Genomic DNA, 27,274 nt, shown 5'->3' with positions numbered 1-27,274 from the left:
TCTGCATCAGCGGAACCTTTCATCTGTCAGACTGCTTTGCAAAACAAATTAGTTCTTATTTCAAAATACTGTATGTGGAAGCCGAACCGGACAAGTGACACGTTAACAAATTAAAAGTGTGTTTTATGTTAGTAGTTCCTTCAAGCTTCCTTCTTTCTATAAATCTTCAGAACTAACCGATGACACCGATCATCATGAAGTGCTTTGAACGGCTAGTAGTGGCACATTATCAAAAACTTCATTCCTGCTATCCTCGACACTTGCCAATATGCTTGCTGATAGAAATGCTCTACAACAGATGCCGTATCATCTGAAAAAGAACTAATTTGGTCTCTAGAGCAATCAACATAGCAACTGTTATGCACCAGCCCTTGACACACCAAGAAAACAAGGACACTTATGTGTCTGCATTCTGTTTCTGGATTTCAGTTCGGCATTCAACACTACTGTCCCATCGAACCTGCAGCGGATAGTGAGGTCAGCTGAGAAGATCATCGGGGTCTCTCTTCCCGCCATTACAGACATTTACACTACACGCTGCATCCGCAAAGCAAACAGCATTATGAAGGACCCCACACACCCCTCATACAAACTCTTCTTTCTCCTGCCATCTGGGAACAGGCACCGAAGCATTTGGGCTCTCACGACCATACTATGTAACAGTTGCTTCCCCCAAGCTATCAGACTCCTCAATACCCAGAGTCTGGACTGACACCAACTCACTGACCTCTACTGTGCCTACTGTTTTTATTGTACTGCCTGCACTGTTTTGCGCACATTATGCAGTCCTGTAAGGGTCTGTAGTCCAGTGTAGTTTTTGTGTTGTTTTTACAGTTTCAGCGTAGATCTTGAACTTTTTCATGTAGCAACGTGGTGCTGAAAAACTTTGTCTTGTTTTTACTGTGTACTGTACTAGCAGTTATGGTTGAAATGACAACAAAAAGTGACTTGACTTGACTCGAACTTTGACGAACAAACTCCTACTCCTCGGTCTAAATACACCACTGTGCATATGGATGTGGGACTTGCTAACCAACAGACCTCAGGTAGTCAGGATGCAAAATTGCTCCTACCTCCCTATCACCCTCAGCATGGGTGCTCCCCAGGGCTGTGCGCTGAGACCAGTGCTGTACACTCTCCTCACACATAACTGCACAGCCAAACACCCGAGCCAGCACATCATCAAGTTCTGTCATGACACAACAGTGGTGGGGCTCATCAGCAGCAATGCTGAGACGGTGCACAGAGGGGTGGCGAAAGGGCTGGTGCTTCTTCCTCAATGTCAACAAGCCAAAGGAGATGGTTAGACCACCCTAACAAGCTGCATCGCTGCATGGGTTGGAAACTGCACTGTGCCGGCCAGGAAGGCTCGACAACAGAGTCAAAACTGACCAACACATCACTGGCACAAGCCTACGCACCATCAAGGACATACTTACAGAAAGGTGCTGGGAAAAAAAGGCCAGTAATATCATGAAGGATCCCACCCACCCTACTCGTGGACTGCTTGCCCCACTCCCATCAGGGAAGAAGCTATGTAGCATCTATGTCAGGACCACCAGACACAAAATTAGTTACTTTTCTCAAGCAGTCAGGCTGATCAACACCCCCACCCACTAACCCGGCCCCCCACACCCCCAACCACCACTACTTTATCATTTCCTGTCAGTCACCTTATGTACAGACACTCTTGTGCCTAGTGTCACTTTATGGACATAGAATCAATCTATGTATATAACCTATCTTATGTACTTATATTTATTGTGTTTTTAATTATTATTTGTTATTTATTTTATTGTAATTTTTTTGTGCTGTATCAGATCCAGAGTAACAATTATTTGATTCTCCTTTACACTTGTGCGCTAGAAATTACGTTAAACAATCTTGAAACTTGTATCTCTTGAATCTACACCAACTATTTCAAGAGCCGTGAGGTGATGTTGCAGCTCTATAAAACCCTGGTTAAACCACTCTCAGAATGTTGTGTTCAGATCTATAAAACCCTGGTTAAACCACTCTCAGAATGTTGTGTTCAGATCTATAAAACCCTGGTTAAACCACTCTCAGAATGTTGTGTTCAGATCTATAAAACCCTGGTTAAACCACTCTCAGAATGTTGAGTTCAGATCTATAAAACCCTGGTTAAACCACTCTCAGAATGTTGTGTTCAGATCTATAAAACCCTGGTTAAACCACTCTCAGAATGTTGTGTTCAGATCTATAAAACCCTGGTTAAACCACTCTCAGAATGTTGTGTTCAGATCTGTTAGCCCCGTTACAGGAAGGACGTAGAAGCCTTAGAAAAGGTGCAGTTGAGATTTACCAGGATGGTGCCTGAGTTAGGGAGCAAGGCTTAAGGGAATAAGTTCAGCAAGCTTTCAGGTCTGCTTGTGTTGGCACCTCCCAGTCTCCACCCCCAACTAGCAGGGCTCACCTGCCACTTGCTCCAGGCTCACCACCCTACCTTGCACCAGGGCCCACAATTCATCCTCCGCTTCCGGTGAACCTTCTGCTGCCTCCCCGACTCCTCGGTGAGTTTGACCTCCGGCTATCATCCGCAGGCCAACGGTCAGTCAGAAAGGGCCAATCGGCGAGTGGAGGTGTTTCTACGATGCTTTGCCGCATCTCACCCTTCAGAGGGACCCACAGTCCACACACCTCCACTGCCACAGGGGAGTCACCCTTCTCTGTGGATTGTCACCTTGTCGTGGTGGAGAAGCTTGTGTGGTCCTGAGATCCCGAGAGCGATGCCGTCTGGAGCTACGCTCCTGGTAGGGTTACCATGGTGCTAAGGTCGAGGGTGAGGACCCTGACAAAGAACAATCCAACCAAGACTCCAACAGTGGAACAGGCGGACGAAGTCACTTCAAAGTCAATGCCTGTGAAGGCGGATGAAGGCTGCAACAAATCCATCAGCTCCAATCGTCGTGGTTTCCATGCCTTCGGAATCAGTTGGTTGATTTGTGAAGTATCGTGTGCTTCTTGGAGTGCGACATCAAGTACATGTTAAACGAAGACACGCACAGGCATCTTCGCTCTGTGGGCCACATCTGATCAACGGAACAAAGACCATCATCCATGACCTTGAGGGATAGGCACGACAACGACGACCCTTTGAAGTTCATCATGGCTACCGACCTCCATTTCTCCCCACTGAAGAGCGTACGGTGGAGGTCCTGACCCCAGAGCCCTGCTTCATCACTGCCAGAATGCTTGGAGGAGGGCATGGGAGGGCTATCCTAGCTGCCAACTGCACCTACTGCCACCAGGTCAACCACCATTGGTGCCCAGCCAGACTATTCCGGCCTGGGGAATGTGTCTGGTTGTCCACCTGAGATCCACTCCTGGACACCGACTCCCACAAGCTCTCAACCCAGTTCACCGGTCCCTTGAAGGCCTCCCATCACATCCATTCAGTCACTCACTGTCTCCAGCTCCCACCATCCCTTAGGATCACACCTACCTTTCACGAGTCTTGCCTCATGTCTGTTGTCCATGGATTACCCTACCCACCTGAGACTGCACTTCCAGAGCCTGGGATTGTGGAAGGTGATCCATAGTATGCAGTTTGGTGGTAGATCGATTTCTTCGCCAAGTATGGGGTGTATAGTTGGGCGAATGGAAAGGGTACTGCCTTGAGGAGAGGTCTGAATTGCTGTTCAGTTACATTTTTGATCCATTGCTCATTGGTGAGTTCCATCGGACTCATCCGAATTATCCTGAGCATTTGAGAGCCAGCCTTGGTGGAGAGGGGTCCTGCCAGGCCTGCTCCTGTTGATATTTTCCAGCCTGCACTTGAACACACCTCCCAGTCTCCACCCAGCTGGTAGGACTCACCTGCTGCTCAATCGAGACTCATCACCTGCAGCCTATTTAACCCGTTCTCATCCACAGTTTGTGTTCACTCATCGAACCAGCCATCCTCAAACAGTTCCAGCTTTCACTCTCCCGGCCCAAAGTTCATTACATTGTGTTTCGTTTCTGGTTCTCTCTTGTCTTGGGTCCCTTTGAGACTTGTTATTTTGTGATCTATTATTAAAGCTATTATTCACCACTGATTCATTTCCACTACTCTGCCTTTGGGTCAAGCCTCCTCTACAATTCCTGACACAAGCTGGGGATTTTCCCTTTGAAGCAAAGGAGGACGAGAAGCGATGTGATAGAAATGTTCAGATGATAAGAGGCATAGATTGAGTGGATAGCCATAGACTTTTTTCCAGGGTGTAAATGGGTGATATCAGGGGGCATACTTTTAAAGTGATTGGGTGGCTATCAGAGGCTAGTTTATTACCCTTCTCCGGCCCTTAGCTCCCAGTGGAGCATAGTCCATTGATGAGCTCCTGTCTTTGTCATCCAAAGTCAATGATGTGGGTGGAGTTCATCAATGTTTGTTACAATCACTATGTCTACTGTTTATTAGGAATTAAAGATATGGGGAGAAGGCAGAGATGAGTCAGATCATCCATGGTCTTATTGAATGGCAGAGCAGGCTCAACAGGCCAGATGGCCAACTCCTGCTCCTATTTCTTGTGTTCTTATGTTTCCTGTTTGTTAGTCAGTCCTCCAACCACGTCGATGTGCTACATCCTGCACCATACCTGCTTTTCCTAACATAAAAAATATGTCACTATACTCTACCCTAAGATTCATTTTCATGCAGGGTTTCACAGTAGAACAAAGAAATACAGTATAATCAATGAAAAACTACACACAAAGACTGACAAACAACGAATGTGGAAAAAAAGACAAACTGTGCAAATACAATAATAAATAAACAAATAAATAGATAATTCTGAGAACGTATTTGTAGAGTCCATGAAAGTGAGTCCATAGGTTTTGGAATCAGTTCAGTGTTGTGGTGAGTGAATTTGGCCATGCTGGTTCCGGAGCCTAATGGTTGACGTTAATAACTGTTCGTCAACCTGGTGGTGTGGGACCCAGTCCTCTTGTAACTCCTTCCCAATGGCAGCAGCGAGGAGAGAGCATGGGCTGGATGGCGGGGTTGGGGTGGGGGGTGCTCCTTAATGAGCTTTGATGCTTTATTGTGGCAACGCTCCTTGTAGATGTGGTCAATGGTCGGTATAGTTTTTCCTGTGATAGCTGGGCTGTACCCACTACTTCTTATAGACTTTTTTCCCGTTCCTGAGCATTGACGTTTACATTCCTTCCATAAATCCATAAATAGACAATGGGTGCAGGAGTGGGCCATTCGGCTCTTCGAGCCAGCACTGCCATTCACTGTGATCATGGCTGATCATCCACAATCAATACCCCGTTCCTGCCTTCTCCCCATATCCCCTGACTCCGCTATCTTTAAGAGCTCTATCTAACTCTTTCTTGAAAGCATCCAGGGAACTGGCCTCCACTGTCTTTTGGGACAGAGCATTCCATAGATCCACAACTCTCTGGGTGAAAGAGTTTTTCCTGAACTTCATTCTAAATGGCCTACCCCTTAATCTTAAACTGTGGCCTCTGGTTCTGGACTCCCCCAACATCGGGAACATGTTTCCTGCCTCCAGCGTGTCCAATCTCTTAATAATCTTATATGTTTCAATCAGATCCCCTCTCATCCTTCTAAATTCCAGTGTATAAAAGCCCAGTAGCTCCAATCTAAATACATGTTCGGCCTGGTAAATTTCATAGACGGCTCACATTTAAGTTGCGGTGCCTGACTTTTTGGAAATACTACATTATTACTTTTTGTTATTTGACTGAACTTGTTCGCTATCTACTTTCGGTAGAATTGCAAACACCTAAATAAAGCGTCTTTGTTCCGGCGGGATTTTGCAGACAATCTATCTTGGGCGTACAGCCAACGTTCTTTTAGACAGGTTTCGGTGTAAAGCCGCGTCTGATCGCGAATTTTGAAGCCTCAACAAATGCGCTTTGGTTATCTGCAAAGAAAGGAATTGGAAAGTTGGAGAGCGATCAGCGGGCAGCCGCGTTCCGCCGATCCATTGGCCTGCAGTTTCCTGCGTTCCTCGGTAGCTGGCGCCCTCCAACTGCACAGACAGACGCAGGGATACAGCAGCGGATCATTTGCGTTTGGAGCAGGACGCCGATGGATAGCTCCCTGAAAACGATTGCACTGGCTTTGGGCGATATATTGTTGTAACCTTTTGGTGGGATTTCTCTCTTCTCCGTCTCTCTCTGCTGACAAGGGCCCTCGCGTTAAGGAAAAAAAAACTTTGCACCCGCCGTCTGGGATTCTTACCGGGAATTCTAATGCAGCTCTCTCCAAGGTGCTGAAATGCAGACCGCCGGTTCGGAGGTGGCTACTCCGGGCTTCGCAGCCGAGAAGTTACATCGCAGTTTCTAGCGCAATGGCACGTGAAGATCTTCACTTCTGATGCCGAGGGCTTTCGCATTCCTTTCAGGATGTACGGCAGGGCTTGACGGAATGGGCCGTTTTCTGGTGTGCTTAAGGTCAACTGTGCTGCTGTTGTTCAGCTATTTTAACATCTGCCTTATCACAGCAGGTAGGTCAAACACCGGCTGCTGCCCGTTCCCTCGGCCCCTGCAGCGAGTTTGTCAAGAAATGTTCCGTGCCGTGCATTTGATCGTTTTGTTTTGCCCCAGTAAGTCTGCCCGTGTGGACTATAATAGGTAGTCAACGTGAATTCATCCGAAACTGTTCTGTGCTGGTATGAAAACAGGTGTCAAATTTCCTAAAAAACCGATCCTAAACATAGACCTTTTGTTTATGAAGAAAAACTTATAAGAAGGGTCGGGCGACCTAAGCAGAGTTGCCCCGTTTTATAACCTCTATTTCCCATACTGCTCATTTATAAATAAGCTGCCAAGATTCGTTCCTCGATAAATGCCGCCGTGTACGGTATATGTTTTACGTTTATTGAAACAGAAAGCAGAACTACCTGATCTCGACGTACCTTAACCCTTTTAGTGCTGCGCCCAGTTAGAGTACCATGGTTCAAGGCGAGTTCCTATTTTTCGCCATTGACCCACACTTACTGGTGAAAACGTAGTTCTGTTTTGTCATAGTACAGCAAATTTTAAATTTGCATATTGTTTATAGAGGCAGACTGAGAAAGCGTAAAAGGCCATTTGGAACTGAATGGTTTTGTCAACAGGGTGCCCGCAACTTGGAAACGTGCACAACGGTCGGGCGTAAACAATTCAAAATGGTTTTTGGAGAAAAATTCTACAGATTGAGAATGGGGGTGGGCAGGACCGAATTAGGCTGCAGAGAGTTGCAAACTTAGCCAGGTCCATCATGGGCACTAGCCTCCGTAGCATCCAGGACATCTTCGATCAGCGGTGCCTCAAAAGGTGGCATCAATCATTAAGGACCCCTATCACCCAGAGCATGCCCTCTTCTCATTGTTACCATCAGGAAGGAGGTACAGCGATTCAGGAACAGCTTCTTCCCCTCTGCCATCCGATTCCGAAATGGACATTAAGCATATAAACACTACCTCACTACTTTTTTAAAATTTCTATTTTTGCACTACTTATTTAATATATGGACCCTTACTGTAATTCACAGATTTTCCCCTCGATATTCTCATGTACCGCTGCCGCAAAGTTAGCAAATTTCACGACACATGCCGGTGATATTAAACTTGATTCTGATTCTGAAGATGAATTTTCCGAGGGAGACCCACACATGTTAAATCGTTACTTTGTCTTTTGTAAACCACGCTGTATTGCCGCTCGTGTCTGACCATCTCCAATGTGAACTGCGTCCGTGGCTGCGTTCTGACACTGTAGTCAGGGGTGGATGATCAGTGGGTTGTGCACGCTGTTTATTGCCCGTTGGAGCATGTTGCATACCTTTGGAGCTACCTGAACCGGATGTTTGCCGGTGGTAACTAGTCGTGAAGATTGCAGCATCGTAATGAAAGGGAAATGAGTGAAGCAAAGCTTGTCTGATACTTCCAGTGCATTGCGGGATGTTAAATGGCAAAAAAAAAGAGGTTATCAGTCTTACAGGGGAATAAATGTGGAAATGCGAGTAAAGAGTGTTAAAATAGTAATTACTTAATGAAGTATTGATGACAATTTAATGGATAATAAAGTTTCATTATCACAACGATTTTAATACTATCTTCTCTAAAATAAAACTATTATTTGCTGTGGTAAATGAGCGTATGTGGGAAAAAACTAATTTTTATTCAAAGTGTAAATTTAGTGCAATGAAATATGAAAATGCTTAAACAGTAATTTTGCCATTACTTCAGTATATGAGATGTCCTGATTTTATGACCTAGCAATGATGAAGGTCTCAGATTTTTAATAACAGATGATTGCTTATGACATATTCTCAATTCACTAGTAGTCTGCGGAGTCGACTGAAAAACACGCACTGTGCTAATGTATTGAATGTTGAAAGGCCTCCGTAGAGTGGATCTGGAGAGGATGTTTCCTATGGTGGGGGAGGCACTGCCTCAGAATAGAGGGACGTTCTTTTAGAATGGAGATGAGGAGGAAGTACTTTAGCCAGAGAGTGGTGAATCTGTTGAATTTGTTGCCAAAGGCAGCTGTAGAGGCCAAATCATTTGGGTATATTTAAGGCAGGGGTTGATAGATTCTTCTTTACTCAGGGCATGAAGGGATTGGGGGGGGGAGGACAGGAGGTTGGGGCTGAAAGGGAAAATGGATCCACCGTGATGAACTGGCAGACAAGACTCGATGGGCCAAATGGTCTAATTCTGCTCCTATATCTTATGGTCTTAAGTACGTGTGATAGACACTAAGTGAGCAAATATTCAGAATATGCCCTGAATTTATTTTTGATAAATTGAAAGGAATAGATGTATATTTTTCTTGTTTTCTATTTAGTGTGAATGTTCCTAACATTGACTTGAAAGGGTTAAAACATTAGACTAATCTGCCATAACACTGGCAATACTCTTACACAGAATGGGCACCAAACATAATGTATTAAGCAGTTATTTATTCCCTAAGTTATAATACACTGATTACCACAGTAAATCTGAATGAAAAAGCAATGAAACTCCTGTAGAAAAGATTGTCAATGGTGTGATCTTTATTTTACCCTATGAAATTTTCTGCATCCAAAAAAATGTTCTTAATTCGTTTTAAAAAAATCCAATCAAGATATATTTTCTTTAATTAAAACCACTCTGAACATCTGTGCCTGTGGAGAAATGATTAAAGGCAATAGCAACAGTGGGTACAAATTTAAAATGCAAGAGGAACAATTTAATGTGAAATTTGTAAAAGTTCATTCAAATAAATTTATCTTTGAATTGCAGTAACTGGGTATTGTATTCTTTAATGTGAATTCCACCTAGCATTAAACATAAAAATTGGTTGGTGTAGCTGTCAACGAAATAATTGGCAATGCAGTATATTGAGAGCAAGCCTTTGAAGCTGTGAAATATTAGAAGTTTAAATTGACAATGCCCCAACTAACATTGTCATCCATGCCCTGCCAAATCATGAACAGTTCACACAGTAAGTGAAGGAAATTATTCTTTAATCAACGCCACATTAAATAAATGGAAACTTTCTGATTCTGTAATTGGTGTGTTAACCATCATGCTGAAGAATAAAACAATGACTCCCAAATACATGCACTCAGTGGCCATTTTATTAGGTACACCTGCTCCTTTTGAAGTACCCACTGAGAGTATGCTTATGGTCATCTGCTGCATGTGGCCTATTCACTTGAGGTTTGACATGTTGTGTGTTCTGAGGTGCTCTTCTACACACTACTGTTGTAATAGGACCATAGGACATTGGCCCTTCTTGGCTGTGCCGAACCATTTTTCTGCCTAGTCCCTCTGACCTACACCTGGACCATATCCCTCCACACACCTCTCATCCATGTACCTGTCCAAGTTTTTCTTAAAAGTGAGCCCACATTTACCACTTCATCTGGCAGCTCATTCCACACTCTCTGTGTGAAGAAGCCCCCCCCCCCAATATCCCCTTTAAACTTTTCCCCCTTCACGCTTAACCCATGTCCTCTGGTTTTTTTTTCTCCCCTAGCCTCAGTGGAAAAAGCCTGCTTGCATTCACTCTATCTATACCCATCATAATTTTATATACCTCTATCAAATCTCCCCTCATTCTTCTATGCTCCAGGTAATAAAGTCCTAACCTATTCAACCTTTCTCTGTAACTCAGTTTCTCAAGTCCCGGCAACATCCTTGTAAACCTTCTCTGCACTCTTTCAACCTTATTAATATCCTTCCTGTAATTCGGTAATGTGTGGTCATTTGAGTTTTCTCCCATCTGCTTGAACCAGTCTGGCCAATCTCCTCTGACCTCTCTCATTAACGAGGCATTTCCACCCACAGAACTGCCACTCACTAGATTATTTTCTTTGCACCATTCTCTGTAAACTCTAGAGGCTGTTGGGCATGAAAATCCCAGGAGATCAGTATTTTCTAAGATACTCAAGCCACCCCATCTGGCACCAACAATCATTCTACAGTCAAATTCACTTGGAGAGCATTTCTTCCCCATTCTAATGTTTGGTCTGAACAGCAACTGATTCTCTTAACCATGTCATTGAGTTGCTGCCACATGATAGGTTAGTTAAATTTTTGCATCAACTAGCAGGTGTAACTAATAAAGTGGCCACCGAGTATACTTCTACAGCTGTTTATACCAATGTGTGAAAAATCAAAAGAAGTGAGGTTTGGAGAGCTGAGTCAATCTGTATTAATTGAATTCTGAAGGGTTATCTGTTAATTAATCAATGAATGAATGAAATATGGATTTTTAATTAAAAATAGACAACTTTTAAATGAAAATAAGCACTCCAGGCAAAGTTAGTTTTGTAAGACATCAGAGTAACCCCAGGACTGCTGCAAGGGTAGATATGGCTGGTTTGCATTTAAAGAATTTATGAAGAGATTATTTAATGCTTAATTTGATATTTTTTCCAAAATAGTTTAATGATTGATCTAATTCTTTTAATTGGTGTTTTAATACTGAAAATGCAGTTTGGGAAAATCCTCTGTCCATTCTATATGGACATGAGATTTTACATTAAGAGTTTACCATTCAAATTATGAAATACTTTCCAATTATTAAAATGTTTGGAAATATTAGTTGTAAATAGAAGGAGGATTTTAATCATTTGCTTCCAAGCATTAACTACCTCAAATGCTGGAAATCTAAATGGAGAATGCTGGATAATGATGAATATATGAATGGAAAGATGGAGTATACCAGTTATACTCAAAAGATCAGACAGCATTTGGGAAGGAATTAATGGTTCAAGAAGATGACATTTCATAAATCTGATATGTTACCTCCATTCCTATCTCCATAGATGCTGTTTGGCTTCCTGAATATTTTTGATCATTTCTATTACTGACAGTCAATTAGACCATAAGATCTAGGAGCAGAATAAGGCCATTTGGCCCATCGAGTCTGCTTTTCCATTTCATTATGGCTCATTCATTTTCCCTCTCAGCCCCAATCTCCTGCCTTCTTCCTGATTTATCCTAAATGACCTGACTAATCACAAATTTATCAACCTCTGCCTTAAAATATACTTGCTCTAATGAATTCCACAGGTTCACCTCTCTCAGGCTAAAGAAACTCCTCCTCATCTTTGTTCTAAAAGGATGTCCCTCTATCCTGAGACTTTGCCCTCTGGTCCTAGACTTTCCCACCATAGGAAATAATCTCTCTAGATCCATTCTATCAAGGCCTTTCAACAGTCAATATGTTTCCAATGAGGTCAACCCCTTATTCTTCTGACTAAAGGGTGACACTTTGAAAACATTTCTTCAGAACACACACAATTACCCACATTCTTTGGTCTGGAGGATATCAGTACTAATCTCAAATAACAACCACCCCCCCATGAAGACTCAGAGCTCTCTCTGACATGAATTTCCTCTTTCTCCTTATTTGTTGTTTACTGTTATATTTGTGGGAGTTATCTGTCACCCAATAACAGTGGTACTTTCAATCTAAAATGAAGACAAAAAGTGATGGAAGCAGCAGATTAGACAGCATCTATAGAAAGGGAAATAGAGTTAACATGAGCCTTCATCAGAGTTGGAGAAGCAAGAGAGGTTAATGAAGGGAATTCCACAGTTCAAGAGCTGCATAAGTAAAGGCATAAACTATTAATGGTAAAGGAGGCAGCGGAGATCAGAAATTACACAAAGAGGAGAAGATCTGCAGATGCTAGAAATCCAAGCAACACCCACAAAATGCTGGTGGAACTCAGCAGGCCAGGCAACATCTATGGAAAAGTGTAAACAGTCGACATTTCAGGCCAAGACTCTTCATTAGGACTGCAAAAAAAGATGAAGTTAGAGTAAGAAGGTGGGGTGGAGTGGGGTGGGGAGGAAGAAGAACAAGGTGATAGGTGATGGGTGAAATAGAGGGAGGGGGAGGGTGGTGAATACAGAGATGGGGAGCCGATTAGTGAAAAAGGCAAAGGGCTGGAGGAAGGGGGAATCTGATAGGAGAGGGCAGAAGAAAAGGAAGGAGGAACAGCAGAGGTAGGTGATGGGCAGGTAAGGAGAAAGGTGAGAGAGGGAGACAGGAATGGGAAATGGTGAGGAGAGGAGGGGCAATTACCAAATGCTCAAGAAATTGATGTTCATGCCATGGTCAGGAATGCTCACAACGTCTGCATTGGAGGATTGCAGGGGCCTCTGACAGCCACTGTGCAGAGGAACAGATAGAGTTGACAACCAGCACCTCTTCCCCAGGGCACCACTGCTCAATACAAGAGGACATGGCTTTAAGGGGGATATTAGAGCAAGTTTTTTACTTGGAGAGTGGTTGATGCGTGGAATGCACTGCCTGAGTCAGTGGTGGAAGCAGATACACTAGTGAAATTTAAGAGACTACTAGACAGGCATATGGAGGAATTTAAGGTGGGGGGGGGATATATGGGAGGCAGAGTTTAAGGGTCAGCACAACAGTGTGGGCCGAAGGGCCTGTACTTTGCTGTACTATTCTATGTTCTATGTTAAAAACTTATAAAGAAAAGGATCAGAATCAGGTTTTCATATCACTGGCATACATCATGAATTTGTTGTTTTGCAAATGATAAATTACATTAAGAAATATGTACAGTATATATATATAATTAAATAAGTGGTGCAAATAGAAGACAAATTTGGTGAAGTAATGTTCATGGGTTGGTTCATTATCATTAAGAAGTCTGATGGTGGAGGGGACAAAGCTGTTCCTGAAACTTTGAGTGTGTGTCTTCAAGCTCCTGTACCACCTCCTCGATGGTAGCAACGAGAAGAGGTCAAGTACTGGGTGGTGGGTAGGATCACAAAAGAATTTTAACACATGGATGTTAACTTTAAATTAAAAGCATTCACGACTGGATGTTGATCAAATTAACAAGCAGAGGTCAGAGTAGAATGAGACTCCCTATCAGAAAGGAAATGTGCAAGAGAACTTTCAATGGACTTTAAATTTGCAGAATGCGAAATGGTAAACCAATTGAGAGGGCATTCAAGGAGTTTGGCAGCAGGTGAAATGGGGCAAAAATGGAGATAGCTGCAGTTATAAAATGACACCAGCAGACCTTCTTGGTGATGGAGAGAGAATTGAGCAGTGCATTGCATCAGAGCAGTGCGCTGCTGATCTCTGGTCTTGTTGCAGGAGTGACTTCTCTCTTCCTCAATGGAGAGAGAGAGAGCCTGTCTGAGAGACTGAAGTGCTTTCTCATGGACTGTAGTCTTGATGGATTTTGGATTGGGATCTCTTCGGGGGGCTTCTTGCGTGGAGGGTGGGTGGTGACATTGGGTCGGTGCTTCTGCAGGCACGCATGGTGGGCATGGGGGGGGTTCGTTGCTGTTGTTGCTGCTTGTGCAAAGGAAGGGAGAGAGGGGCTTCAGGGGCTTCAATATTATTCATTGTGTGAGGCTCTTGTTTTGTGGATGTCTGTAAAGAGTAAGAATTTCAGGTTGTATACTGTATACATTCCTTGATATTAAAATGAACCTTTGAATAAGAATTGTTATTGGAGATAATGGAACCTCAAGCCAAGGTTATAACCTGCTGACAATTTTATCTGTTAAATGATCGAGCTTCTGGAACATTTTATTGGTGGGTGGATTTGGTTGAAATATTCTCCTATTTTGTTTAGTTCCCTTTGGCAACCAAAATCTGTTTTGTGTCTAAAGAAATCTATGCCCCATAAAGATCATTAAATGTGTTCCTGTACATTGTCGCCTGAACTGCATAGCTTAGGTTTTTGTTTATTTATTTATGTGCTATTACAAAGGAAGCAAAATAACTTAAAGAAATTGATCGAGCTTTAAGATACCTGGATTTCTAAGGAGATTAAAAGGGATGCCAAGATGCTCAAACTTTAAAATGTGTCTATTAGCTTTTCTCTTAGTATTTTATTATTTTTTGAATAATAACAAATGAAGAAAAAAATATCTCCCACCCCCATCTATTCAGGCCTTTTTACCTCTCAGTTGTCTAACACCTCCCACTGGGTTCCGGCTTCCTCCACTCGCCACTGTGGTCCACTCTCCTCCCCTATCAGATTCCTTCCTCTCCAGCCCTTGACATTTCTCTTCATCTTTCACTTTTTAGCTATCCTCCTTCTCCTCCCACCACCTTTTTATTCTGATGTCTTCCCCCCTTCCTTTCCGGCACTGAAGAAGGGTCTCGGCCTGAAACTGTTTGTTCATTTCCATAGAGATGATCTGGCCTGCTGATTTCCTCCAGCGTCTCGTGTGTGTTGATCTGGATTTCCAGCATCTGCAGACTTCCCAGTGTTTATGAACAAATGAGGGAGCCTTGCATGCAAAACTACAAGTTACTGGGGTCATTATGTGAGCTCTATTTTCTAGTGAATAATCTGCTGTCCTTTGTGTCGGTACGTCAGAGGTTAATAGCAGATGGCTTGCCTTGGTACTGGCGAGGTAAATAACAGGGCTGCACAGATCTCTGAATGCTCTCTCACTCAGCCGACGGTGTTTTTTTATCAATGATTATCGAGCAGCTAAGAGCAAGATTGTGTCTGTAATGGTTGATGCTCTGGAGAATGCCCTGCTGGCAAGCACTTACCTAGTGTGACAGATGTCAAGGAGCTCTGCAGTCTAGACTACAGGTTATCATGGTAAGGTAGAATGCAGTGTGCTCGCACTTGTTACACACTCAGTGGGGCACTTCATTAGGTTCACCTGCATGCCTGCTTGTAATGTAAGTGTCTAATCAGCCAATCATGTGGCAGCAACTCAATGCATAAAAGCATGCAGACATGGTCAAGAGGTTCAGTTGTTCAGACCAAATTTCAGAATGGGGAGTAAATGTGACGCCAGTGACTTTGACCATGGAATGAATGTTGGTGCAGGACAGGGTGATTTTGAGTATCTCAGACACTGCTCATCTTCTGGGATTTTGATGCACAATAGTCTCTAAAGCAGGAGTCCCCAGCCTGAGGCACATGGACCCCTCGGTCCATGGTAATGCTCCATGGCACAAGAAACGTCGGGAACTCCTGCTCTAGAGTTTACAGAGAATGGTGGGAATTAAAAACATCTATTCAGTGGCATCTCTGTGAGTGAAAACTTCTTGTTAAACAAAGAGACTGGTTCAAGCTGACAGGAAGGTGACAATAACTCAAATAGCCACATGTTACTGGAGTGGTGTGCAGAAGAGCATCTCTGAACACACGTCAAACCTTGAAATGAGTGGGCTGCATTAGCAGAAGATCACAACAGGGTCCTTTCCCATACCCAATAAATTGGCCACTGAATGTGTCAGATTATTTTGTCCTCCAAAAATACAGCTGTTAGGAGACTATTATTATAAAAACTTAGAAGATAAGAGCAGAAGAAAGCCATTCAGCCCTTCAAGATTTCCATATGATCATAATAAGACCATAAAACATGGGAGCAAAATTAGGCTACTTGGCCCATTGAGTCTGGTCCGCATTCAGATGTGGCTGATTTATTTTTCCTCTCAACTCCACTTCCTGCCTTCTCTCCTAACCCTTACTAATCAAGACCCTTCAGCCCTTGCTCGTCAAGCACTTATCAAAGTCCACTTCAAATCCACTTGGTCTCTATAGCCATTTCTGGCAATAAATTTCACAGATTCACCTCCCTCTGCCTAAAGAAACTCCACCTCATCTCTGTTCTAAAGGGAAATCCTTGTACTCTGAGGCTGTGCCTTTGGCCCTAAACCCTCCTACTATTGATAACCTCCTCGCCATGTCCACTCTGTCTAGGTCAACATGGTGATCACTGACCCCTCAGTGAATTGTAGGGGTCCATGGCATAAAAAGGTTGGGAACCCCGATCTAAGCCTTTTCAGTATTTGAAAGGTTTCATTGAGATCCTCATCATTCTTCTTCTGATCATCCATAGCTGTTCCTCAGTTTCCCAACAGTTTCTGATCCCTCTAGTCCTGAGAACTATATCTAACCCCTGCTTAAAGATATTTAATGGTTTGGCTTCAGTTGCCTTTTATAATATATCCTGATATTAATCTATTCATGTATTTTGCTTTTTCTAAATAATCATGTCATATTTTTTGGCCTAAACTCATTGGTTTATATTGAGGTTTTGGCAAAGTCTTAGGAAAGAAATGAAATAATTCCCAGGGTGAAATATATTTATTGTCTGGATAGCAAAATCAAAGACTTGCCATGTCTTATCTGAGCAAGGAATGAAGTCAGGGATGATCTCTCCTGGGTGCGCGATGTTCACGAGTCCAATGGAGTTTGGAGGCCCGGAGGTAGCCTGTCCTGAGGTTGGAGGTCTGTGTGTGTGGGGGGGGGGAGAGAGAGGGGGTTATTTTGCTGTTGTTGTTTTGTTGCTGTTGCTCCATTGTTGTTGTTTGTGTTGTTTTCCTAAACATGGTGGTGCTTGCTAAATAGGTGCCAGAATGCGTGGTGGCGCTGGTGGGCTGCCCACAGCACATCTATATGTTGTGTTGGTTATTAATGCAAACAATGCATTTTACTGTACATTTCAATGTATATGTGATAGATAAAAAAATGTAATGTACGTACGTGTGCATGATGAGATCACAATGTGTCCATGCAGAAACTGATGTGCATTCTGAAAGGTGTGTCACAGGAGCTCCAATCCTGGAGCCACATCAGAAAAGCTCAGAGGCATTCGAGGCTGCAGATTGTTGAGCTTTACTGAAGCTCCGTGGAGTGTGAGTGTAGGGATTTAGGGTGTAATTGAATAGGTTAGGACTTTATTCCTTGGAACGTAGAAGATTGAGAGGAGATTTGATAGAGGTATACAAAATAATGAGGGGTATAGAAAATGTAAATGCAAGCAGCCTTTTTCCACTGAAGTTGGGTAGGACTACAAACAGAAGTCAAAAGTTGAGGGTGAAAGGTGAAAAGATTAAGGGAAACTTCTTTACTCAGAGGGTGGTAAGAGTGTGGAACGAGCTGTCAGCACGAGTGGTGCATGTGTAATGCTTACGCAACAGTACATTGTACATGTGCAAGATAGATTTCAACATCTAAGAGAAGTTTGGACAAGTACATGGATGGTAGAGGTATGGAGGGCTATAGTCCAGGTGCAGGTCCATAGGAGTAAGCAGTTTAAATGGCTTGGCATGGTCTAGAAGGGCTGAAGGGCCTTCTTCTGTGCTCTAATTTTCTATGGCTTTGACTCTTTGTGAGGACCATGTGTTGGGGTTGGGGACAAGGACAAGAAGGTCCAGCAGTCAGGGCCCAATTGATGCCTTTTGATAATGGGTGGTCCTGGATAGTGGGATGAGTAATATAGCTCAGGGCCTCAATTATAGATTACAAGGTGTTGGAGAGTTCATAAAGTTGGAGACAAGTTCATCAGTGGTCTAGAAGAAGGATGTCAGGGTGGGCAATGGGAAGGCAGGGTCTGGGGCAAATAATGAATGGGATTTATCTCAATAAGACCCTTGGTCCAAGAATTCTTCTCTTCTATTCTGTCAGGGGAATATATTAATATATACACAGTTCTGTGTAAAAGCCTTAGGTACATATATATAGCTAGGGTGCCTAAGACTTTTGCACAGTACTGTATTTGTCAACTTGGAGTGGATAGCCTGTTTGAATATCTGGCGTGAACAAAAGATTTTGGGAAGGTGAGGTTCGGGTGCCTCTGGAGGGATGTGGGACAGGTGGCAGAGACAGAGTGCCAGGGGTGGGGAATGGTGCTGGTGCAGTTACACCTAGCCCTTGAGAAACCATTTGATTCCAAACAATTAGTTTATTGATCATTACAGAATGTCTCTCTGGTGCTTCTTGCTCCCTCCCCTCCTCCTTCCCCTTTTCCCAACCATGATTCTCCTCTCCCTGCTCCCTTCCCACTCTCAGTCCACAATAGAGACCCATATCAGAATCAGGTTTATCATCACTCATATATGTCATGAAATCTGATTTTTTTTGTGGCAGTGGTACAATACTACAGTACTGTGCAAAAGCCTTCGGCTCCCTAGTGATAATTATGTACCTAAGATTTTTACACAGTACTCTACAGATGAATTAAGAGCAGAAGTATGTTACTTAGCCTGTTGAGCCTGTTCTGTGATTTAATAAGATCATAATTGGTCTAAATGTAACCTCATCTCCATGTTCCAGTGAAACCATGTTAACCTTTCAGCCCCTTGTATATCAGAATCAGAGCCAAGTTTAATATCATCGGCATATATTGTGAAATGTGTTAACTTTGCATACCTGTCAGCCTCAATCTTAAAAATATTCCAAGATTCTACATCCAACACCCTTGGAGGAAAGGAGTTTTAAAGACTCAAAAATCCTTTGAAAAGAAATTAAATTCCCTCAACTCTATCTTAAATTGATACTGTTTTTTGTCTGTAAGGAGTGTGTTTGTCCTTTCCATGAACACATGGTTTACTCCGGGAGCTCTGGTTTCCTCCCACATTCCAAAGTACCAGTTAAAGATTAATTGGTCATTTCCAATCGTCCTGTGATTAAATATGTGGGCTGCGGTACGCTGTGGCTCATTGGACCTGAAGAGCCTGTTCTGTGCTGCAACTCTTAATAAGAATAAATAACAATTTTAAGCAGTGATTCATATATCTAGGTTCTCCCACAAAAGGACGTGGCCCTTTCATGTTTCAATCAAATCGCCCTCTCACTCTTCTACATTCCAGCAAACAGACCTTTAGCCTGTTTGAGCATTAGTCTGATAAACCATCTGTGAACTGCTTCCAATATTTTAATATTATTGCTTAAATAAGGAAACCAATACTGTTCACAGTATTCCTGATCAGGTCTTTCCCAATACCATACATAATTGAATGTAAAATTCCTACTTTACTGATGTCAATTGACCTGTGCCCGGTGGGGGTTGTTTACATCAGATACCTAAAGGTGAAACTGGGCTGAATATGCGTACAACCGCAGATTTCCAGCATCTGCAGATTTTCTCTTCTTTGTGATTTGAATATGCCCAGTTGAATGTCCAGAATGGCAAAATTTTACCCCCAAATAGTTACAATTATTTTTTTACTCCAGAAATAAGGATATACTGGCTTTGGAGGCAGTGCAGAGGAGGTTCACCAGATTGATTTCTGATACGAGGGGGTTAGACTATGAGAGATTGAGTCGCCTGGGACTGTACTCACTGGAATTCAGAAGAATGAGAAGAGATCTTATAGAAACATATAAAATTATGAAAACTATAGATAAGGTAGAGGCAAGAAAGTTGTTTCCACTGGCAGGTGAGACTTGAATTAGGGGACATGGCCTCAAGATTCAGGGGAGTAGATTTAGGACAGAGATGAGGAGGAACTGCTTTTCTCAGAGAGCGGTGAATCTGTGGAATTCTCTGCCCAGTGAAGCAGTGGAGACTACATCAGTAAATATATTTAAGACAAGGTTGGATAGGTTTTTGCATAGTAGGGGAATGGGGGAAAGGCGGGTAGGTGGAGATGAGTCCATGGCCAGATCTGCCATGATCTTATTGAATGGCGGAGCAGGCTCGACAGGCCAGATGGCCGACTCCTGCTCCTATTTCTTAAGTTCTTATAATTAATTTACAAACACAGCCTTGAAAGGTTCAAGGCCTGTGTGTCTCCAGGGAGAATTATGTCTCAAGATAGTCAACAGCAGTTAAGGATAAGATATTCTTCCTATGCCGAAAACTAATATGTCTATGGAACAGATAGATTGCTCAAGTCCTTAGACCCTACTGAACCAGTATGGAGTCTGCAAAGGAAATCACTACATTGGAGCCCGGGATCAGGTCACAGCGAGGGTTCAGACAGAAGAGAGGGCCAGTGGAATGAACACAACCTGGGCATGGGCCAGTGATTCTAGCCTGGAGATCAGAGCTTCAGCAAGACAATGTTCAGAAGGTTGGAAGCTTAGGAAGTTGGGGTGGGTTGAAGGAGCCGGTAGTTAGGATGATGGGGTGGGGTTAGTGGTCAGGGGTGAGCTGTAGAAGGGCAGAGCCCCAGGTAAGTGATAAATACTGTATTGCATCCAGGTCAAAGGGACATATCTCTGGCATAGTTAGAGATATAACATGTTAGGCATCTGATAATATTAATCTGATGAGGCCTCTCAATGATTGCAAAGTCTCATTATGTCAGGGCTCTGGAGCAGGGATCCAATCGCAGACCCAGTTCTGTGCACTCAGTGATATTAATTGAGTAACAAATCCCGAGGTGCAAACAACGTCAGTGTTAAAATTCAGGCAGAGATCAAAACATCCAGAGAAATCCAAAAACCAGAATCAGGAAACAGGCAGAATCAATATTCAGACAGACAGAGTACAAATACGGATGTTAGAAAGGCTCAGGAAAATTCACTGGCACAATTTGGCAACAAACAGGTGAAGACACAGGACTGAAATACACTGAGCAATAAACAGAGAGGCAGATGATAGGTGGAGCACAATGAGACAGAAGTGGCAGCAGTACAAGTAATGAGAAACAGGTGAGAGACGGAGTACTCAGTGATACGGGATGGAGGAGAGCAGGAGTGGGGACAGGAGAAACACACAAAAAGACAGAGTTCAACTGGAGGTACTGACACATTGAAATGTAAGATTTTGAGACTGATTGAAGGTTAGAAACTGAAAGTCCATTTGCTCTGGATGGGGAGCCCAGAACTAAGCGGAATGGTCTCACCGTAAAGAGAGGAATATTTAGAACAGATATGCGGAATAATTTCTATGCTCGTTCTCTACAGAGTTTGTTCATTATTGAAATCCATCGATCTTTGAAAATGGGATGAGGTACAGAATGATCCACAATCTTCTTCCTCTTCTTAAGTCCATCACCCCTACTGGGGTATAGGCCGCTGACAACAGCTCACTGGAGTCCCCTATCCTGGGCCAGTCTTCCAGTCTTTCAAGGTGTTGCCTTTCAAAGATCCTTTTTTTCCCCAGGGATGAGATCTTTGGAACTTCTGTTGGCTTTTTTGTAGTGCTGGAGTTTTGACGGGATGGAGTTGCTAGGCCCATACCCAACCCTCTTCCATTTGCAGCCGGACTTGGGACCATACATGGTGGGGTTCCACAATCGTACGGTGCATGAAGAATATATAAGGGTCTGGAGGACATGATCCTGTTTCCTCTTCTAACTGCGCTCTTGTGGTTTTCTGCACTCATTTGCAACCAAGGAAGTCTGAAAACAATCCTCCGTCGGTACCAATTTGTTTTTGTGGAAAGCCCTTCCTCTGAGTGCACTCAGCTTCTAAGTTAAGGGTAGATCATATCTACTGTCACAAGACATAGATGGATCATAGCTCTATTCCCATTTTGTTTTTTTTTGTACATGGATGCTGATATTAAAAAAGCCTTCAGTGACGAGAAGCCTAGGTAGGGAGTATTGTGATTTCATATTAACACAAATTGTTAAATTATTATATTATCAGTGCTTGCTTAGATGATAAGCCATTTGCGAGACTGTTTCTCTACACCATTAGCAAGTTAACAACAGAGTGAAGCCTGCATTCCATCACAGTAACATGCATGAATATAAAGTACTGTGAAGGGCTATCTGCTCTGAGGCAGGGAGCTAATGATAACTTGCTCCTTTGGAAGGCTGAGCTTCAGGCTTGCCCTTCCATTAATCTGACTAACCTTTGAAACAAAATGCTTGGTAAAGCTGGCCAAGAATTCACAGGCCAAGCAATTACTTCTACATTATTTGTGGTATATTTATTCATGCTTTACTTTCCATAAACTTCATCTCCTTCCAGCGCCTCTTTAACTGTCAGGAGTTTCTGGTGTCCATTACCAAAGGGAAATAACGAATGGCTGTCTAGCCACTTCTGATTAGCTTTCTGCTCTGAATGCTGAGTGCAAGCATTCATTCTGAACTATACCTTATATTCAGTTGTTCACCTCTGTACTCTTCAGAGATGATTAACTCTGATTACACTTTTCTTTCATATAATAAACTATATCCTTACAGCAGACTACATTTGGAATGAGAATAAAGATCAGTGGAGAAAATCAAAGATGTAAATAATGTTGAAAGAGTACAGAGAAAATTTACCTAGGATGTTATCCAGTCTGGAAGACCAGACTTATAAGGAAAGATTGATTAAGTTAGTGATTCCTTGGAACTTAGAAGACTGAAGGGATACTTGTTAGAGGTACAGAAAAAATTATGAGGGGTATTGATAGGGTAAATACAAGCAGGCCTTTTCCACTGAGGTTGGGTGGGACTACAACTAGAGGTCATGGGTTAAAGGTGAAAGGTGAAAAGCAGGGGAACATGAGGGGAAACTTCTTCACTCCAAGGGTGGTGAGAGTGTGGAATGAGCTGCCAGCACAAGTGGTGCATGCAAGCTCGATTTCAAAGTTTAAGAGAAGTTTGGATAGGTACATGAATGGTAGGGGTATGGAGGGCTATGGTCCCGGTGAAGTTCAGTAGGAGTTAGCAGTTTAAATGGTTTTGGTATGGACTAGATGGGCTGAAGGGCCTACTTCTGTGCTGTACTTCTCTCTGACTCTATGAGTGAGAGAAAGAGTGAGATTTTGATAAATACCCACTGACCTGAAATTTAAACTCTCTTATTCTTTTTCTCTCCACGGATATCGTCAAACTCCCTCAGCATTTACAGAATTTTCTGTTTTTATTTCAGATTACCAGCAGCTGCAGTATTTTATCTTTCTAAAAATAGTGTAAGATATTTCTTGTAGTGGATTCAACAAGGAAATACAACCAACTATAATCCCAGTTAGTCCTGACGAAGGGTCTCGGCCCGAAACGTCGACAGTGCTTCTCCTTATGGATGCTGCCTGGCCTGCTGTGTTCCATCAGCATTTTGTGTGTGTTGTTATAACCTCAGTTGTACTGAATTTAACACGCAAACAAGGATAATCCCAAATGTAAAGAAATTAGAGATTTTGAAGCTCGGCAGAGCAGTCAAGAAAGACAGCTGAGAGTGTGTCGTCATCATCATTGTAACATGGGCAATCGTGGTCTTTGATCATGATTTTTCTTGAAAAATAGATAAGAGAGCATTTTTACAAAAAGTCAAGTATACTGAAATAACTAATTATAGAACTAACCTTTACAAAGTAGTATTCGTTTGTAAGGCTGACAGATAAGTTAGCTTTGCTAATAATTAAATTAAGTACAGATAGTAGATTTTTTATCCTAGGAATGCAGTTCTAACAGAGCCAATTATTTCTCACCCTTGACAATTTTTTAGTTGTAGTAGCAAATGAAATTATAATTTATTTATTTGTTTGTTTGTTAAGAAATATAGCGTGAAAACAGGCCCGTCCGGCCCTTCGAGACATGCTGCACAACAATCCCCCAATCTAATCCTATTTTCGACTGTCAACACAAAATTTTGGAAAATCCAAAAAGACTACAGTTTGAACATAGAACACATAAAGGCCCTTTAGCCTATCATGTGCACCAACCATGATTTCAGTCTACTTCCATCTGCCCGCATATGATCAGAATCAGGTTTAATATCACTGGCATAGTTCATGAAATTTGTTGTTGTGTGGCAATGTGTAATAAAAGATGATATTGTAAATTTCAGAAAAGAAGTATATGTATTTAAAAAGTTAAATAAGTAGTGCAAAAAGAGAAATTATAAAGTAGTGAGGTGGTGTTCATGGGTTCAATGTGTATCAAGAAATCAGATGGCAGAGGGGAAGTAGCTGTTCCTGAATTGTTGAGTGTGTGCCTTCAAGCTCCTGTACCTCCCTCCTGATGGTAGCAATGAGAAGAGGACATGCCCTGGGTAGTGGGGATCCTTAATGGAGAATGCCATCTTTCTGAGGCATCGCTCCTTGAAGATGTCCTGGATGCCACGGGAGCTAGTGTCCATGATGGAGCTGACTGAGTTTACAACTTTCTACAGCTTCTATCGATTCCACTCCCCTAACCATACCAGAGGGTGATACAGCCAGTTAGAATGGTCTGCACAGCACATCTGTAGAAATTTGTGAGTGTCTTTGGTGACATACCAAATCTCCTCAAGCTCCTAATGAAATATAGCCACTGCCATGCCTTCTTTGTCACTGCTCCGATATGTTGGGCCCAGAATAGATCCTCAGAGATGTTGACACACCAGAATTTGGAACTGCTCACCCTTTCCACTTCTGGCCGCTCTATGAGGACTGGTGAGCGTTCCCTCGTCTTACCCTTTCTGAAGTCCACAATCAATCCTTTGGTCTCACTGACGTTGAGTGCAATGTTGTTGCTGCGACACCACCCAATCAGCTGATCTATCTCGCTCCAGTGTGCCTTCTCGTCGCCATCTGAACTTCTGCCAACAATAGTTGTGCCGTCAGCAAGTTTATAGGTGGCATTTGAGCTGTGCCCAGCCATACAGTCATGGGTGTAGAGAGAGCAGAGCAGTGGGCAAGTGCCAGTGTTGATTATCAGCAAGGTGGAAATGTTACCTCCAGTCCACACAGACTGTAGTCTTCTGGTGCGGAAGTATCTGTTTATTCCATGACCTGTTTCCTTTTATTCCCTGTGGGTTCATTTGTCTGTTTAAATCCCTTTTAAATGTTTTTTTTTCTGTTCCTATTACCAGCCCAGACAGCATGTTCCAAGCACCTATCTACTGTCTGTGTCAAAAAAAATTGCTTCATAAACCCCTTGAAACCTTCCCATCCATCCTGAAACCTAAATCCTATTGTCTTTGGCACTGCCACGCCAGGAAAAGTACTGTGACTATATTGGAAAATCCATTTTAGGGCAATATATTACAGGGTGGAATTTTGTCACAAAGCCATTCACTAAATTTGAACTGGCACTTCATTAGCCAATAGAAATTTTGTTTGGAATCTTCCAAATAAAAATATAAAGGAACACCCAAAGTCTGAAGTGACCTTAGCTATATATATATGTGCCTAAGAATTTTGCACAGTACTGTATTTGTCAAGCTGGAGCATAGAGAAAGTTTGTAAATCTGACAGGAACAAAGGACGTTGAGAATGGCAAGGGTGGAGTGCTGCGGATGGTGTGTGGGGCAGGTGACAGGGGTGCAGACACACCCAGCCCTGAGACGCCAGGCAAGGCCATTTGATTCCAAACAATTGGTTTATTGATCATTGCAGAATGTCTCTCTGGTGCTTCCCACTCCCTTCCTTTTCCCAACCATGAAGAGTGTGTGTGTGTGTGTGTGTGTACGCAGTATTGTATTTCATGCATACAACACCAGCTGGCGATTCTGGTCTTGCACAGAAATGCCTTACTTGCCTAGCTGAGCACTATTGGCAAGCGCACAGGAACAGTGCCCATGAGTCTGAAGCAAACACCTTCTCCCTGGTAGACTCTCTTTTAAATCCTTCTGTTAATGATTGCTCGTACCTCACACTCCCTCTTCAGACCCCATCCCAACCACATCGCATGAACCTGCAAAAGTGTAAATTAATGAAGTAGGACAAAAATGGGGGGTCCACTTGCTTCTTCCCTTCCTCTCCACAAACTTGCTTTGGCATTTAACTAGATTATGGATTATCTGATTGTATCCCACAACTCCACATCTCTGACCACTCATTGGCTTCATTAGCAAGTCCTCTTCCAGTCTGAAGGCCTCTTCCTCTTTTGAGTAATCATCTATATCATCGTGCCAATTCACTCATGCCCATCATACGTCCAAAATGTGCTGATCCCTGAGAATGTCTCCTTCTCTGCGTCTGGCTCACTACCTCTGAAAGCTTGGCAATGGTGTAAGTTCACAAATGAAAGGACATGTTTAGTGTGATTAACGGTATGCCTGTGTGATTCCTTGGAACTCCATGATGGACTATCAGTCCCCATTAATCTCTTCCAGCAGTCCATCCTGATAACTCTTTAACGGTGGGGGTGTATTTTTTACCTCTGTTTCGGTAATCATCCTGCTTCACTCTCATGCGAAATGGAATTTGTGTCCAGTTACTTAGTCCTGCTGGAATGATATTTAGTCGACATTTTCAAGGAGAGTCGTTCAATAAATTGGCACTGCTTTACTGCTTCTTGAGTTTTATAAAGTCGCAACATCACTTCCTAACTTTGGAACTCAAAACCTCAACTAATAAAAGGCATGCCATATGCCTTCTTAACTACCCTATTAACCTGTGTAGCCACTTTCAATGAGCTAAGAACTTGGACCCGAGGATCCTGTCCCTTTGTGTTTGACCTACCAAGGTACAACACTTTACATATGGCCGGGTTAAATTCCATCGCCATTTCTCCACCCATATTCGCCACTGATCTACATCCCGCTGGATTTTTTGCCAGTCACCTACACTATCCACAATACCACCAATAGTTGTATCATCTGCAACCCACTCATCTACATTTTCATCCAGATTATTTATATAAATCACAAACAGCAGAAGTCCCAATACAGATCCCTGTAGAACATTCGCATACCTCCAGCTAGAGTAAGTCCCTTCACCCACCACCCTCTGTCTTCTATGGACAAGCCAATTCCGAATCCAAACACCCAATTACCAGTAATCCCATTTATCTTAATCCTCTGATTGAGGCTCCCATGAGTGATATGGTCAAATGCCATACTAAAATCCATGTGGACAACATTCACAGCTCTTCCTTCATCAAACACCCTCACCACCCCATCAAAATCTCAGTCAAGTTAGTGAGAAATGATTTGCCCTGAACTAAGCCATGCTGTTAGGTTTTCCAAATGCTCATAAATCTTACCCCTAAGAATTCTTCCCAGAGATTTCCCTACCACTGACATCAGACTCACCAGTCTAGAGTTTCCAGGATCATCCCTGCTTCCTTTCTTGAACAATGACACAATAAATGCAGAGAAAAAAAATCTCTGTAATCTGTAAAGATGGTGCAATGGTTATTTTTTAATAAGTATGATTGAAGCAATACTTGTTGAAGTTTAAATCAGCAACTCCATTTCTATTGC

General features: G+C 42.8%; 1 protein-coding gene across 1 annotated transcript in view; it reads left to right on the top strand.

Moving 5' to 3' along the window:
• Window positions 1–6,221: 6,221 nt before the first annotated feature.
• Window positions 6,222–27,274, top strand: part of fndc5a (fibronectin type III domain containing 5a) — a 124,208-nt gene continuing 103,155 nt past the window's right edge. Inside the window, exon 1 of the mRNA XM_059954252.1 lies at window positions 6,222–6,479. Coding sequence (XP_059810235.1) covers window positions 6,350–6,479 — 130 coding nt within the window. The 5' untranslated portion in view covers window positions 6,222–6,349. The remainder of the gene's footprint in view (window positions 6,480–27,274) is intronic.

This window comes from Hypanus sabinus, chromosome 30 (genome assembly GCF_030144855.1).
Source record: "Hypanus sabinus isolate sHypSab1 chromosome 30, sHypSab1.hap1, whole genome shotgun sequence".
In the NCBI taxonomy this organism is placed as follows: Eukaryota; Metazoa; Chordata; class Chondrichthyes; order Myliobatiformes; family Dasyatidae; genus Hypanus; species Hypanus sabinus.
Note: the sequence above shows the minus strand (reverse complement) of the source record. Positions and strands in the feature narration are given on the sequence as shown.